We start from the raw sequence: 14,961 nt of genomic DNA on the forward strand, positions 1-14,961 counted from the left end.
CATGCTAAATTAACTAAGGTGCAAAAACAGTCACGAGATGCAAAACAGTATTTATATTCTGTGTCTAAGTTACAGTATGTTTTTGTTTAATGGATACAAACAGAATAGTTCTGAATACTTAAACTGGAGTCCACAACCTTTAAGGATCACAATCTACTTATGTTTTATGGTTTGCAAATATCAATTACTCTCTTAATGGGCAGAGTTACCCAACAGTACATGTCATTGGCAGTCAATTAATTGTAGAGCTAACTTCCCGACAAAGAGGACATTCCTAATAAGATTTCTTAATTATGTGGCTCTGTCATTTTACAAGCACAAAACAATGAGCAATAATAAGAGAAGGATGGAACTCAGAGAAACTGTATAAAGCTTTACTATTAAGATTTCCAGATGCCAACAGCTTCTTTGCCATCTGATGTTTTTTGCAGTGAAGAAGATTCTTGACTATAAAAGATGAAGAGTCTACTTTTTCTGGTGCTGATTTTTTTCTGCTGGGCTGAGCATCATGCTGCTAACTTCACTCTGGAGCATGATAGAATAATTCACATCCATGGTGAGTAAAAGAAATTCAATGAACAATTGTGATGCTGTAATAAAAAGGTTAATGTTTGCTACATTTACAAAACTGATTAGCTAACTTTGCTGCAGGGTTACATTTTTTTTTATACTGCAGTGCTTTTTAGGTTAGAACTGCAGTCTGCAGTTCAGCATACCACATTTCTGTGACTTTTGCCGAAGAAGCAATGGTTACTAAAATCAAAATGCATGCATGCTAAACACAACAAGTAAGCAATTAGACTTTCTGATAGATATCTGCCTACTCTATAATAAATAAGATCTAAAGCCCGTCATAAGTAAACCTCCATAGCACAGAAATATGGTAATGATGGATTATTAAAACACAGTGATGCAAAAAAAGAGATCAGCAGCAATTTAGACAACATAAAAAGTAGCTTACCTCCCCAGGTAGATGCTTCCCCATTGCTTTGATTTCTATGAAACACTACCTCTTAACATATTTATGTACATCCATTCAAATCCTAAAGCTTATGATTGCTGTGCAAAGCTTTGAGGCTATAGCAGAATGCAGCTGTTTTTCTGTTCTGGCTTCAGCAGCCGAGGATCATCCTGTATGAAACAAGCCAATACATTTATTTATGCAAAAGTGACAGGCAGGATAAATGTCATGCAGTTTCTCTGCTTTGTATAGCTTACATTTTGACAATTTAAGCTATACGGCCTATGGATATGCATAATAAACTCTGGAGAATCAGTGCAAGATAGGGATGCTGGCCTCATTATAAATGATGTTGCATGTTGATATCTAGAAAGAAATGATTGAGCATCACAACAACTTTGGGAGGATTATAAGGGAGCAGTCATCTCCTGAAATCAGATCTAGTTTTCCAGGTCAAAATAGAAATGGAAAATAATAAGGTGTGAATTAAAAATGGGTCTCAATGAATAAGATTATTTCTGTTTTTAGAGTTATTATCAAGCTGCTAATAACTCTTTATTGTCTACTTTACATGGGAATGTAAAACTTTTTAAATAGCTCAATTTTGGAATTTTGCTCTAAAAATGTTTGAGTTGTTTCTCACTGTAAAAATGTAGAAATGTTATTTAGAATGTTCTGGAGGATCTTTGATTAAGGTTTGATTATGAATAAGCATTTAGAAGGATCTTGCATGGTAAAGGCCACCAGCAATGTAAGGGGACAGGAAAAAAATGAGAAATGGCAAAGAATATACACTAAACTGAAAATGTGGCTAACCAAATACTTAATAAAATTGACATAGGTCAAAAAGTTGACATAGAATCAGTAAAATATGGCACCAGATACATTATAAGCCAAATACCTGGCTTAGAAGTAACTGTTTTGAAGGAAGATAGATAGTGGTGGTGATGATGGATAGTCTTTAAAGAAAAAAGGAAAGGCTTCTCAAAATAATTGTAACAATTGATCCAGTTATTGTAGAGAATTCTCTTTTCAAACTGATAGCTATGGTTGGGGATGCTTCAGTCTATATTTCCCACACTGAACAAAGATTACAAAACCTTCAAGATGCCAGCAACACTTTAACAGTGATAAAAAAGCTTATGCAATTTGGGTACAATGGAAAATTCATCCATTTTAGGATCAAGTACAAGATTCCCAGTTCAAATAATGTCCATTTTTTTTAGTCATAAACATTTTGAACAGGGATTTGTGTATACTCCCACTATGAATAATTATTACAACACTAAATTATTACAATCTAATAATTATTATATTGAATTCATCTGTCATGGTGCATGGGAGGTTATTTTATCACTATTTGCAGTTGTCACCCATTTTTATCTTGAATTTGTTTTTAGCCTCTCCTATTTATAGTTGCAATTAGTGATAGAATTAATTTAATATGAATTAAGATCATCTGAATTCTAGATCAGTAAATAATTAGAAGGTATTGATCGTCGCTCATATGTGGCAATAATCTTTACAATAATAATCTATGAAAATTATTTAGGGGATTTGTTGCAGGATAAAGGCATCAAATTTTGGCAGTTTTGCCTCTCTTGTGACAGAATTGAACAACCCAACTGAAAGAGCCAAATCATAATAAAATGACTCACTGGTTTCGCAGTTAATACCAAAGGATTTCTACTTAAAAAACAAAATTCAACACTTATAATCAAAGCAATGGACCTTTCCAAAAAGACATCATCACTTTTCATTCACTTTGAATCACAAAATATTTAAGATGACACAGCTCTGCAAAAGCCAAATAGGCAGGAATTCGAGGATTTATCATTAGCCAATATGTAGGTTCATCACACATGATGAAAAAAGGTGTATCAATACTATAAATTTGTACATTGTGTTTATAAAGTGATTTTTCCAAATTTGTTAAATGCAAAATTTCCATGAGTTGTTTATAGCAAATTGATCAATACTAAAAATCCTTTAGAAAAAGGAATAAAGTGCAGTTTTCTTCATACATATGAGCTAAGGATTATGGTTCATTGAATATGATGAGACTCATTTCCTCGTATCTTAATGAACCGCAGGCTGAACATGGACTAGCAGGATGATGTAGCTGTAAAAAAGCAAAATGCAATCCTGGCTGTATTGACAGATACTGTATGTAGCATCAAAATCCAAAGAAATCATCATTTCTCTATTCTGTATTGGTAAAAACATAACTGGAATATGCTTTCCACATTTTAGATGAACACAAAGTGGTCCAGATAAAAGCAACTGAGATAATAAGGCATATCAAAATAGAAATTAAAGAGGAGTAGTTGAAGATGTTAAATATGTTTTGCCTGGAGAACAGAAGATCGCTAGGAGATGTGAAAGCTAACTTCAAGTACCTGAGAGCCGTAAAATAGATAATGGGCAGAATTATTAGACTTGTTTCAGAAAATAGGAAATGAAAGATGTGTTAAAATAATAAAGAGTATCTATTGGTTGTTAATTCTCAAGTAATGTACAACAATGGAAGAGATTACCTCTTTCACTGAAAGTATTTAAACAAAGATTTACGGCCTTTTTTTAAAAAAAGTGCTTTAGTAGAATATTCCTGTATTGGGCATAAGGTTAGACAAAATGCTTCTTAAGGTATTTTTCAAGCCTTTCATTCTGTGATTCTATGAAATATGCACAAAATATATGTGCAGATATGCCCCAAACGTGCACATGTTTTTCCTTCCTTTCAGAACTGCATTTTTCACAAGATGGAACAGGCCTAAATGGTCCTAGGATATGAGAATCCTATTTGTCAAGATGCATAACAACTGCAAATAAGTGGAGTGTCTGTGTACCCATAAACTCATTCATACTGTTGAAATATGCAGCAGTTATGGTGAAGTGCCCTGTGAGATAGTAAGAGCACTAGGTGGCACTGTTATTTTAGAAAATTATATAAAAATAGGGATATGAAATTATCTGTATCCAGAACAAGAAAGATGTTTCTGATCAGGCATGGACATGCTCATTCTTCCTGTCAGCAGCTACACCTTTTCTGGGCTCACATGGTAGTTTTGTGGTCCCAGACAAAAAAAAAGTACAAACCCAGAAAAATGCATGCCTGCTTTAAGGAACTGTTAGCAGGTATAGTAAGATTCTGATTGTGCATTCAAAGCACTTTTCCCACATTGATCCAAACAGCTGCACTATTCCTAGAACAGAACAGGATGAAAACTCAGTTTTTCTGTTTACTATAACTACTCCCTTCCTGAATGCCAAGGAAGGAAGGAAGGAAGGAAGGAAGGAAGGAAGGAAGGAAGGAAGGAAGGAAGGAAGGAAGGAAGGAAGGAAGGAAGGAAATCATTAATGGAATATAAATAGGTCATTCACTGAAACTTTCACTAAATGTGTTTATAGTTTTACTTCAGCTTTTCTTTGCTTTACAGACCTGCAAAGTTGGTCTCAAGTTACCTTTTTTATCACTTCCTGTATTATCACAGATTTTTTCATATCAGTTTGTCTCTTGTATATTTGCAGAGTAGCATAACTATCTAATGATTAGATTTTAGACCATTGTGGCAATCTTGAAAGCTTTAATTTGTCATAATGCACTATACAAGCTATAAAAAGTTCAGGCTTAAAGTTTCTTAAAATCACATGTGGTGAATTACTTTTACTGCTTACTGTACTTCCCTGCAAAGCAAAAGTAATCAAGGACATATTACTACCAATTTCAGGATACACTTCTGAACTTTTCAAATTTATTGACAGATATCGATTAGATATGGTTTCCTATGTTATTCTCTGTTAAAGCTCTTTTTTCGACAAGTTTTATTGGTCTTTAGTATTGCAAAGCTCCAATAATTTTCTTAACTTAGATTCTACCTCCTTATCACTGTCCCATTGTAAATGAATAATTTATTCAACCAAAATCAGTTGGAACTTCTTTCCAAATCAAAATTTCTATATGGGAAAAGGGGTTTAATAATGACAATTGAAATGAATCATTATTATTACTATTGTTGTTATTCACTCATATACAGAAGGCAGAAAATATAATAAATGACTGATAATTTCAGGATATAATAAATTCATTGTTTTTTATGCCTTCAACATTCTAATAATAAAGAGACGGTTGTATTTCAGGCCTAGTTCAGAATTCTTGTAAAATATTTGAGAAAATAGAATCAGGGTGATATTGCGGCTGACTGCCATGTTCAGATTGGGAATTCCAGTTTTCCCCAAGGCAGAAATGTATTATATAATACTTATGACTCAGTGAGACTCTTTGGATTTTGTGATTGTTTAAAATATAATTTGCATGCAAGCTTTCAGCACATATTGATGTGACTGAGAATCACTAAAACTTAATTAGTGGAAAAAATGAATCATATATTGATAAATGAAAAAAATGTTAAGAAATAAAAACAGTGTTTCAGAATATTAATTTAACAAACTTGTTCTTTCCTTTTTTCCCAGTATATGGTAGTTTGGTGTAATGGTTAAGGTATCAGGCCTAGGAAACCATGAGTTGTAGTCCATCTTAAGCATGAAGCCATCTGGGTGACCTTGGGTCAGTCACTCTCTCTCAGCTCTAGGAAGGAGGCAATAGCAAGCCAGTATTGAAAAACCTTGCCAAGAAAAATGCAGGCAATAGCCCAGGCATCTGCCATGAGTCAACACTGCCTTGAAGACACCACACTCCCCCACCCAAAAAAAAAAAAAGCATTCCATTTCTTGGAATTGATTTCAGGTGTCATGAAAGGACAGCAAATTCTTACAAGATATTCTAATGGTCTCAAACCATCTTCCCTTGGAAGACTGTGAAGTGCAAGAAGTTCTGATGAAAACAAATGTTTTGAGCCCAAGCAGGATTGAGACTGGTATAACAGTGTAGAAACCATATTGGTCACACTTATGGATGGAGACAGTAGAATCAGGAGAATGCCAATCCTTTTGGACAGTCTCTGAAGGAATCAAGAGAGGGCACTGCTCTACAGTCAATATCCATCTTCCTTAGGCATTAGTTCCAATCAGTGTTGACAGTGGAAGTGGGTATGCCCAGAGACCCCTGCTTCTTGCAGTCCTCCAGGGATCTGACCTGTCTCCACTCCTTTCAGACATCTACATGAATCCGGGGAGGTTATATGTTGGTAAAGGATTTGGCATTATCAGTATGGTGCACTTATGCATCTTGACTCTCGGGAAATGCTAACCCGGTCCCTGGAGATTGTCAGAATCTGGACAGGAAAGAATATTTATGAGCTGCCATAACCAAAACTGACTTTCTGCAGCTCACATAAAATTCAAAGTGAAACAAATCCCATATAAAAATTAAAAATACACATAGCATCAGAACACTCAGAAAATAATAAAAGACAAAAACAACAAAGCACGGAAATTGCTGAGCAATATTGCTGAGCACATTGTAAGCCGCCCCTGAGAAGGGCGGCATATAAATCAAATTAAAATATAGTCAAACTGAATCCTTTCAACATGGAGTGGCTTTGGATTTGTGGAATCCCTGGGAAATTCTCTGACTCTCGATAGAGTTATATTTTCCATGATGAGAGATAGCTGCAGTTTAAGAGTTCTCCTAGACTTACAGTTCCCACTTTGAAAAACAGATGACACTTATCTAAGAGGGCTTTTGCAAAGTTACACCTTAAGTGCCAATTATAATTATTCCTTAGCCCTTAGCCCTACTCACAGACATTCATGCTCTAGTGACTACCAGTTGGGATACTATAATATATATATATATTACCCAGGGCTAGCTTTAAAGAAGATTCAGTGGTTACAATTGGTAGAAAATGTGGAAGCCCAGGCAATGATGAATTTATCTTGATATAATCAGTGACACCTGCTAATTCAGGAGCAGCATTGGCTACCTGAGGATATAATTCAAGATGCTGGTTGTCACCTTAAGTTACACTCAGAAATCAATTGGTACCCTATATGGCTTCAGATCTGGTTATCTAGAGGACTGTCATGGCTATATTTATTGATCCATCCAACCACATCAAATTAGGTCATTTTTTTCCAGGTCCTTTCTCTATTCAGTTGTCTTGGAAGTAGGCAGTCTCAGAAACTAGTTCTACTTTTGGGGGTTCCTTCATTATAGTGATTCATCTGCCTTAGGCTTCAGGAAGTGTTATAGACCTACATGTTCTATCTTGCACAGGAGGGTATCCTATAATTTGAAGATGGTTTTCTGCATGTGTGACATTTCTATCTATTGATCCTTACTTTTTATTATCATCAACAACAACAACATCACCATCTTCCTAGCGTTATTCCCTCAGGTACAAGATCTGCTTTTCAGATCAATGAATGCTATCTTGCATAATAAAATGTAGCATCTGGATCAGGTCTGAATTTTGATGGAGATAGTTGGAGAAGTTATTTCATATATGTTCACATTGTTAGCCATTTATATTCTTTTTTTTTTAATTGAAAAAGTTTTCAATTACAAATTTTTTCCCCTTTCCCCCCCTCCTCCCTAACCCCCCCTCACCACCCCATCCCCCCTGTGACTTTTTCAAAATAAAAACCTAGTACATAACAGATTATATAATATTTTACCATCCCCTTACTCCCCCCTCCAAATACTGACCCTTACTTCTAGTGATATTATTAATATTATTACTTCCCCCTCTTACCAAACACTTCAAAATAACATTCCATTATAACACTGTATGATAACTTCTGATTTAACACAGTAATATTATTATAACTCCCAATTTATCGATAGTCTGCCCTTTTTTTCCCCCTTCCCCATACTTATGTCTGTATATTAATATAACATTTCAAAACAACCTTCCACTTTAAAACTATATAATAAATCCTACTTTAACATTTAATCTTTTGCGTATATTAATATAACATTTCAAAGCAGCCTTCCCCATGAATTCTAGTTTTACATTTATTCTACTCTATCCATTTCCTCCACTCCCATATATATGTCTCTTAAGCATCCCTTTTTTTTAATCTATACAATCAATACACTAGCCTGTCTCCACCCACTTTCCTACAAGATTACCATGCACAACAATTCTTAATATCTTTATTCTTCTGCCCATCCTACTAAAAAAAATATTCCCTTATATAAACAAAATCAATGACTTTAAACTTATAATCGATATAATATCTTCTTTGATGTCTTTCCACTGGATTGCTGACTCCATCATCTGGACTAGGGTAACATAACATCCCAGTTGCAACAGAGTATTCAAAATCCTCAGTTATCATCTGCCCCCATCAGTAATGAATATCTTCACATATATATAAAAAAAAGAAAACAACCACCCAAGTGACTTTATAATTGTAATCCATATCTGTAATAGTGGCTTTCTTCAGGATTATTAATTCCCATTCTCATAATGGAGTAACATCCAGATCTTCTGCATGCCCCAGCATAACTCTCTTGCCTTATAGCTAAACATAAATATAATACGTTAATCAATAAAAAAAAACCAAAAATAGATAATTCCAATCTAACAATTCATAGGCCCTTTTCACATCCCAAAATTACAGCATTGCAGTCACTCTCCTCAGGATGATATCAACCACTACTTCGCCTCATCCATCTTTTCATATATTCAGTCATGTATTTTTTCAAAGTAACTGGCTTTACTGTTGCTTAGTTTAGAAATTTTTATTTTTGTGAGACCTGTTTCTTTTTTTCCTTTCTTTTTGTGGGATGGCTCTCCATCCTGATTTCCTTCCTGCCAGTTGTGTATCAACTGGTCGATTTTCATTCTGTTTTATAACTTGATCCTGTTGGTTTTGCTTTTGTGAATCATATTTCTTTTCTGTAAGTTGTATATCAATTGGTTGGTTTCTATGGTTATCTGTAACTTGGCAAGTCATCACGTTAGAATCCGATGCCACTTCTCTCTTATTTATAAATAATCCATCTGAGGTATCTGAAGAATCCAAAGGCAATTCATCTGCAAAGGCCTCTGTAACTCGATATTTTTCGTTTATGAAATGAATGAGAAGCATGAGGAAGAGAGAAAGAAGGAGATATTGAATCACGTACATATCCATAGATTTTTACATGCCTAGAAATGTGACTGTTTTCATCTCTGAAACAGTTTAGTATATTTAAGCCATTCTAATCACTGTTTTCTTTTTTTCAAATTTGTTTTAGAAAATGAACCTCATCTTCTTGTGAAAGCAGAACAAACTAAAATCTTCTCACACCGTGGTGGAAGTGTTACTCTGCCATGTAAATTTTACCGTGACAATGCATTACCTGTCTCAGGATTCCATAGAGTTCGTGTCAAGTGGACCAAACTCACTTCAGATTACCTCAAAGAAGTGGATGTCTATGTTGAAATGGGCTACCACAAAAAAAGTTATGGCAATTACCAAGGAAGGGTATTCTTGAAGAAAAGCACTGAAAATGATGCCTCTCTGGTAATCTCAAATTTAATGCTGGAGGATTATGGGAAATACAAATGTGAAGTCATTGAAGGTTTAGAAGATGATTCAGCTGTTATAACTCTAGACTTGGACGGTAAGCTTCCTAGCTAAGCATATATTGTTCATTAAAAATATTGCTATTACTATTGTTCAGACAATATAGCTTTCATTTCTCAATGTAACCATCTATCAGAATCCAGTCAGATTATATATTTTTTCTTTAATTAATAAGAAAGATTAGTGGATAAGTTTGTTAACCTACATTTTATTTCTGCACAGGTTTTTTAAGGGAGCTTTGTTTATTGCTCTCTTCAAGTTTTATAAAATAATTTAATTGAATTTAAGGCTTTAGGGTAACTAGCACTGACCCTAACTTCATACAGATGCTATGTAACATTGGGACAAACCTCATGAAGGAAGAAGGCCTTGTTTGTAAGTGAAAATCTTTATGGAATCCTGGTCTAGATTGCGTGAATATGCCCTCTGTACATGTTATTAAATCCAAAACATCTTTGCTTCAGGTCTGTATATATTGAATTCAGTTTCAAAGCAACCTGACATCTGAACAACTCTGGACAGCTTACAAAAGAGAAAAACAACATATATAGAAATAATCGTAACAGATCAAAAGATGTACCACTAAGAAAATAAAATCATGAAAGCTCTGGAAGACTGAAGGGAACAACTTTTGGCCATTCTGACTTAAGGCATTTTTATACTGGATGGTTCTGTCTAAACAGCCTGAATTTGATAGGAAGGAAAATATTTTGGCTGGAGAATGTACTTAGCCATAGAAGCTACCTATGTAGCTGTTTTAAACATTTATATTCCACATTTCTTCCATTATATTTCTTAAAACAAGCATCTTATTTCAGAGAAAAAAATCTATTTTAAGAAGGAAATGGAAGTTTTACTCACATAGTAGGCCAGTTCTCAACAATCCTGACTGGCTGGTTTGATCTGGTGTAGTTTCCAGTCTTACTATATTTGTAGGGCCTTCTCACTTACAACAAATATGGAAAGAAATTAAGTTTCAGTTAGAGCCAATAGCTACCACTGTATTTTGTTCAGGGAAATAGCATTAAAGATAAATCCGAATATATAGCTTATTTGTAGGTTTCCCATTCCAATACAAATCAAATGACAATTTTTTTGGCCGTTCATAAAGTTCATGTGCCAAAATCAAACAATCCGTTTTCTTACTTGCTCTTTAAAACAAGCATGCTAATAATGAAGCAATGAAGCCAAAATAATGTATCCGATACATTTGAGTATTGCATAAAGAATTGGTGGTATTCCATCAGGAAAGAGTAAGCTTCAATATACGGTCTTACGATAAGTAAGACAAAACTCTTAGACTAAATAGTTAGGCAACATTCCCAAATATAAATTAAACAGATTGTTGTTTTGGTGGTGGTAAGATCTCCATTCTTCTTCCATCTATTCTAACCTATATTGTCATTTCTGAAATGCCTTTCAGTTGGGGGAAAACACCATTTATGTTTTTCAGTTTCCATCTATAAGCCTCATTTTCAGCACTGCTGTAATATCAACATTTTGGGGCTGATTTTGTTTTTAGACAAAAAAAGAAAAAAAAAATGTGCCACTGAAAAATAAGTAAACTTCATGCTGAATTCTAATGTATGATCTGAACATAGTGCAAAATGAAGGCTTAAGACCTCAGGCATCCTGCCAGAGGTGAGTTGTCCTCCCTTGATTGATTAATTAATTAATTAAGCAGCCATCTTTTCCTCTTCTCTTTTAGGCATTGTATTCCCTTACTTCCCACGACTGGGTCGCTATAATTTAAACTTCTATGAAGCTCAGCAAGCCTGCCTCGACCAGGATGCAGTTATAGCTTCATTTGACCAGTTATATGAAGCATGGAGGTCAGGACTGGACTGGTGCAATGCAGGCTGGCTCAATGATGGGTCAGCGCAATATCCAATTAGAAATCCCAGAGACCCTTGTGGTGGGAAGAACACAGTGCCTGGAATTCGGAATTATGGCTTCTCAAATAAAGAACAAAACAAATACGATGTCTTTTGTTTTACCTCTCATTTTACTGGTAAGTAATTTGACTCCTTGAAAATTCTCTGTAGTGAAGTGTGACACTCGGCATTAATTTTTATTTATTTCAAAAGGAATTGGAGCTCAGATATTCAATGTGTTTTACTTGCAAACAGTCCCAAATTCAATTTCAGTTCAAATTAAGTTCAATTCATCAGTTCTGCTATTTAAAAAGATCAAGCATCAGATCATGGAAACACGACAGAGCTTCTTATTATAACAGGAGAAGGCAACTGTTTTGATCTTATTTGGAATGTTAATGTGATAATAATTGTCTCACAAATGGCTGCTATTGTGGGGTAGCTGATCACAAAACAGACATTTATCAAAAGGCATCCCAATAAGGTTGCTCACAGCTATGACCTGCAGTTCTCCAACATGATGGCTATGTTCTCAACTTCTCATTGTCTCTTTTCCAAGGCAGGTGGGTACATTTCCATACAAAGAAATGGACGGAAGCATTTCACAATAGTTATTTTTTTAAAGGATCAGAGACAGAGATCTTTTTTGAAAGAAGGGTAAAGCTAGACACTGATTCTTTGCTTCTCCCTGGTTTAGACAGAAATATTTGCCTGAGCTCTAGCATCTGTGACAAATTCTTCAGGAGTCAGTACTATAACGTCTGAAGAAAAATGAGCGATAGAGCTCTTAAATACTGCAGAATTATTTTTTTATCCCTGGTCAATTCTGTGAAGTTCACCTATTCCACAATTTTGGTGGAAAAGATCGCAGAATACAGAAATTTTACTCCAATGTTATGTTTGCATAGTCTCTCATACTTGCTTGCTGGCTAACAAAATTTGCTTGCTATAACTCAGAGGAGTTTGGGGACTGATACTTGATTTGAAACTTCTTTATACTATACTTGAAAAATATTCCTCTATCTTTCCTAGTAAAAAATTCATAAGAAATAAGGTTGCTAAAAATTAATGCTAAATGAAAATTGTTGACTCAGAACTTAAATGTAGGTTAGAAATGGAAAAATGTTACATTTTAAACAAAAAACAATGCTGACAATATTAAAACAATGTAAAAAAACAATGCCGCTATTTCTTTGGAAATTAACAGAAAAACACTTATCTACACAAGAGAGAAAGTTGGATAACTCAGAACCAGGCATCTCATGTGTGTCCTAACTTGTATACCTCTTGAGTAACAGATGTTTGGCTTGTAGCCCACACACAAAGGGATGCTCCCTTGTTCTGCGTACAAATGCTCTGAGTATTCACAATAAAATTTATTTGCCTTAGAACATGAGAACAGTAAACATGACTATTCATTGGGCAATCCTGAAGAATGCATTTCCAAAACAAATAGGCTTTAAACATTGTACAAATGTTTACCTGATCCAGATCCAGCTATTTTAGTTCCATAAGTGGCTGACTGAATTGAGGCAAATAAATCTTGTGCCATTTAAGCATTATCTGAAATTTGTGGAAAATGAATAAATACACACAATGAGTTCCAAAGAAACTGACCACTATTTATAATGAAAATTCAGTTTCTCATAAGTCCTGATCTCATCCCATATAAATAACATAGCTTGCACATCATTTGGGCTTTGAGAAAAGGCTTCAAACAAGAGATAAGATTTTAATTTGCATGGCTATTGAATCTGCTTCCTAGGTGAAGGGAGACATGATGATTTTTTCTTGTTTTCCCCTTTCCCCTATAATCCTGTGCTGTTTTAAGGAAGTGGGCCCTCTGATTCTTCAAAATAGCTTTGCAGATCAATGGAGAAATAATCAGGGATTATTGGATCAAGGAAATCACTTGAGGCCTCAGTCATGTAGAGATTCCACGTGGTCTGGGTTCAAATTTTATTTTGTAAAAATTGTACCGTGCATTTGTACTGAAAATATTAGAGAGTACAGTATAAAATTAATTGCACTAAACATCAAGATCTAAACCAGAATCATTTAAATTAGAGACATAGGATTGTCCAATGTGAATGAAATATTCACATATTAATGACAGTGTGAAAAGCCACATAGAAGCACTTTTGACAGTTATGTTGCCATACAGTATATTTGAAGTGAAGTGCCATTTCTGCTGATTTAAGTCTGTTGCAGCCATTGTTCCTTCTACAGTATGCTGAGCATATTGAAATGGGATGATTTAGATAATTACAAGTGCTTATGTATAATTTTACATATATTTATGAAGCAAATTTCAGTTAGGTAAAGATTCAGTGATCTCTTTAATACAATGGGATGTATCACTTAAAGGATGTATCACTTCTTACCTTTCCGTAAGTATACCGTGTTTCCCCAAAAATAAGACCGTGTCTTATATTTTTTTGAGCCCCGAAATAAGTGCTTGGCCTTATTTTCGAGGAGGTCTTATTATTTTGGGGTGCATGGAGCAAGACGGGGTTCCTCTTGCCATCTTACTGATTTCCAGCTCTGTCTCCCTAACCCTAACAAGAGGAAATGGCGGGGACCGGCTGCGCAAACATTTAAATATTTTTGGGGAGGGCTTATTTTTGGGGAGGGCTTATTTTTGGGGGGCTTATTTTAGCGCATGCGCTCAAAAGCCCAATTAGGCTTATTATTCGGGGAGGTCTTATTTTCGGGAAAACAGGGTATTAGAAAATTTAATCTAAAAAAAATTTAAAAAGTCTGCACATTTATTGAAAGAATGCAGTTTTCCCCCTATAATTTTAGGGGTAACTATAGTAACTATCCTTTTGAATTGTTTTTCACACAAACACACACACTTAATAAATACAATGGAATTTTTAAAAATGAATCTTTAAAATGTATTTTAATTGCATAACTTTTTTTTTCATATGTATTATAACCTTTCCGTATTCCATCAGGCCATTTTTATTACCTAATACACCCGACCAAGCTGACCTATGATGAAGCCGTGCAAGCCTGCATCAATGATGGTGCACAGATTGCGAAAGTAGGCCAAATGTTTGCAGCCTGGAAACTCCTAGGATATGACCGCTGTGATGCCGGCTGGCTGGCTGATGGCAGTGTCCGATATCCCATCTCCAAGCCAAGAAAACGCTGTAGCCCTAATGAAGCAGCAGTACGCTTGGTGGGCTTTCCGGATAAAAAACACAAGCTCTATGGGGTCTACTGCTTCAGGTCATACCAGTGAAAGGACAAAGAGCACAACAGTGTCCATTCCATCAAGAACATGTGAAGATTGTTTCAATAAGAACTTATACAAATTGCCAAAACTGTGATAAATCTTTTTTTTTTTTTTTACTTACTATAAGGAGTCATTTCGTAAAAGCAACCAATTCATTTGTTTGGTTATTTTTTTAAAAATCATTCAATAGATATTTTAAATTAATATAATTTAAAGAAAGCTCTAGGTGAAGAAGTTTTGGAAATGTAACTCTTTAAGCTACACAGTTCCAACAAACATATTTTTCTTGAATGGGGCATGCAATAGCTTGATGATTGCTAGGACTCAGTTAAGGAATGTAAGGCTTATCAAAGGATAAAGTTTACATATTTGCATCATATTAAAAGATACCAGAGAATAAT

At 34.9% G+C, this 14,961-nt stretch overlaps 1 protein-coding gene across 1 annotated transcript; it reads left to right on the forward strand.

Moving 5' to 3' along the window:
- The first annotated feature begins 456 nt into the window (after positions 1–456).
- Positions 457–14,566, forward strand: HAPLN1 (hyaluronan and proteoglycan link protein 1). Its single transcript, XM_070935776.1, has 4 exons — positions 457–556; positions 9,111–9,479; positions 11,151–11,453; positions 14,277–14,566. Exons 1-4 carry the CDS (start codon positions 457–459, stop codon positions 14,564–14,566), a joined length of 1,062 nt encoding a protein of 353 aa, XP_070791877.1.
- Positions 14,567–14,961: the final 395 nt, after the last annotated feature.

Source organism: Pituophis catenifer, unplaced genomic scaffold (genome assembly GCF_029215685.1).
Source record: "Pituophis catenifer annectens isolate HBS135680 unplaced genomic scaffold, rPitCat1.0.hap2 SCAF_2, whole genome shotgun sequence".
In the NCBI taxonomy this organism is placed as follows: Eukaryota; Metazoa; Chordata; class Lepidosauria; order Squamata; family Colubridae; genus Pituophis; species Pituophis catenifer.

Excerpts from the sequence above, each read along its gene's own strand:
- HAPLN1 (XM_070935776.1), top strand. The coding sequence starts at position 457 with ATGAAGAGTCTACTTTTTCTGGTGCTGATTTTTTTCTGCTGGGCTGAG. Across the intron at positions 9,480-11,150 it reads TATAACTCTAGACTTGGACG|GCATTGTATTCCCTTACTTC; the intron begins GTAAGCTTCCTA and ends CTTCTCTTTTAG. Across the intron at positions 11,454-14,276 it reads TTTTACCTCTCATTTTACTG|GCCATTTTTATTACCTAATA; the intron begins GTAAGTAATTTG and ends GTATTCCATCAG.